This window comes from Suncus etruscus, chromosome 1 (assembly GCF_024139225.1).
Source record: "Suncus etruscus isolate mSunEtr1 chromosome 1, mSunEtr1.pri.cur, whole genome shotgun sequence".
Taxonomy (NCBI): domain Eukaryota; kingdom Metazoa; phylum Chordata; class Mammalia; order Eulipotyphla; family Soricidae; genus Suncus; species Suncus etruscus.
Genome location: NC_064848.1, coordinates 152,712,900 through 152,714,892, shown reverse-complemented (window position 1 = coordinate 152,714,892; position 1,993 = coordinate 152,712,900). Strand labels below are relative to the sequence as shown.

The following is a 1,993-nucleotide window of genomic DNA, read 5'->3' as shown; positions in this document are numbered from 1 at the left end:
TATATATGTGTGTGTATATGTATATATGTACATATATATACCAGTGAAAACCCTGGTATCAAAAAAGAAGAGAGACAGACAGGTAGACACAGAGAGAGAAATGAGAGAGAGACTGAAAAAGAAAATGCCTGCCCTAGAGGCAGGCAGGAGAAGGTAAGTGGGAAGAAAGAGAACACTTGGGAGGGTGAGAGGAAAACTTGGGACAAAACTTGGGACCTTGGTGATGGGAACTGTGGATGGTGAAGATTGTTGTACATTTTCTGACTGTAGCTCAATCATGAGCAACTTTAGCTGTGGAAAAAACTACAATATGAACAAGCTTGTAACCATGGTGTTTAAATGAAGCAATTGTCAGTGAAATTTTAGCCATTATTTCATTAGTGTATATATTGTTTTTTGACAAAATGTACATTAATATATTATTTTTCTCCATTCTTGTAGATGAAATGTGTTACCATCTCTTAATATTTTGTTCTATCATTTAGTGATATTTTTTGGCAGTGCAGAAAACTGAATCAAAGTTCTCATGCATGAAAAATTTAAATATCTACATCTATGTTAAAGAATAGGATTAAGTTGTAATTTCCTAGTGTAGTTTTATATCACTGTCATAAATAGTAAAATCATTTAATTTTCTTACTTGATAAGATGTTTCAAAATGCAGAGTACTGGATTTCTTGTACCAATGCCCAAAAGAAGAAGTTCAAGGACCCAGGATCACAAGAACAAAGTTTAACCAACTCTGAACATTCCAAACCATCTAATTCCACACTGTTCTCTTCCTTTTGAGCACTCTCCTCAGGGCACCCTTGACCTCTGAATTTTTTAGGCTGTAGATGAGAGGGTTCAGCATAGGGTTGAAAAGACAGTAAAACAAAGACAGAATCTTTCTTTGATTTTCAGAATGGCTGGATTTGGGTGTCATGTATAAGACAATAGCATTGCCAAAGAAAAGCCCAACCACACAGAGGTGAGAGGAGCATGTGGAGAAGGCTTTTTTGCGACCATCTCCAGACTGGATCTTGAGGATAGCAATCAGGATGCGTGTGTAAGATACCAGCACCAAGCAGAGGGGTCCCACTAGTACCAACACAGAACCTATAAAGAGGACAACTTGATTGATCCTGGTGTCAGCACAGGTCAATTTTAGTAGTGCCAAGATTTGACAGAAAAAGTGGTTTATTTTCTGGGGCCCACAAAAGGGCAATCTCAGAAGAAGACTCACATGAGTCGTAGCCACAAGAAAGCTGAAGACCCAGCAAGTGGCAGCCAGTACAATGCACACTTTCCAGCTCATGATTACACTATAGTGTAGGGGGTGACATATTGCCACATACCGATCATAGGACATAACCACCAAACTTGTACACTCAGTGATGGCAAATGCCAAATACAGGAAAGTCTGAAGTATGCATGGAACAAATGACATGGTTTTCTTTTGAGCTATAAGAATTGCTAGCATCTTGGGGACAATGCTTGAGGCATAGAGCAGATCAACAATAGCTAGGCTGGAGAGAAAGAAGTACATGGGGGTGTGCAGTCTGGAGTCCAGAATGATGAGTCCCAGGATAAGCCCATTTCCAATCAAGGTGAGGCTGTAGAATAGCAAGAATAATCCAAAAAGGAATTTTTCAAGTTCTGGATCAATCTGGAATCCCAGTAGAATGACTTCTGTGATCCATGTCTGATTGCTTCCCATGTTTTATTTATTACTTCTTGCAAATAAATAAAATGCTTCCTATAAGACAGGAGTTTTTTTTTAGCTAAGGATTTTAAAATAAAAATAAACAATATATACTTATAAAGAGTAAGAACTTACGATGAAAACAGAAGCTATAAACAGTCATTCAGGGATTTTAATTTTTTGGGGGCCACACCCAGTGGCACTCAAGGGTTACTCCTGGCCATGTGCTCAGAAATCGCTCCTGGCTTGGGGTACCATACAGAAATTCTGGGGATCAAACTGCAGTCCATCCTGGCTGTGTGCCAGGCA

The 1,993-nt window shown here is 39.0% G+C and overlaps 1 protein-coding gene across 1 annotated transcript; it reads right to left on the bottom strand.

Annotated features, from left to right (window-relative positions):
- Positions 1-760: 760 nt before the first annotated feature.
- On the bottom strand, positions 761-1,699 carry LOC126026374 (olfactory receptor 2A12-like). The gene has a single exon (XM_049785982.1). The coding sequence runs from the start codon at positions 1,697-1,699 to the stop codon at positions 761-763; it is 939 nt and encodes a 312-aa protein (XP_049641939.1).
- Between the last annotated feature and the right edge of the window lie 294 nt (positions 1,700-1,993).

Coding starts and splice junctions, on each gene's coding strand:
- LOC126026374 (XM_049785982.1), bottom strand. CDS start 1,699: ATGGGAAGCAATCAGACATGGATCACAGAAGTCATTCTACTGGGATTC.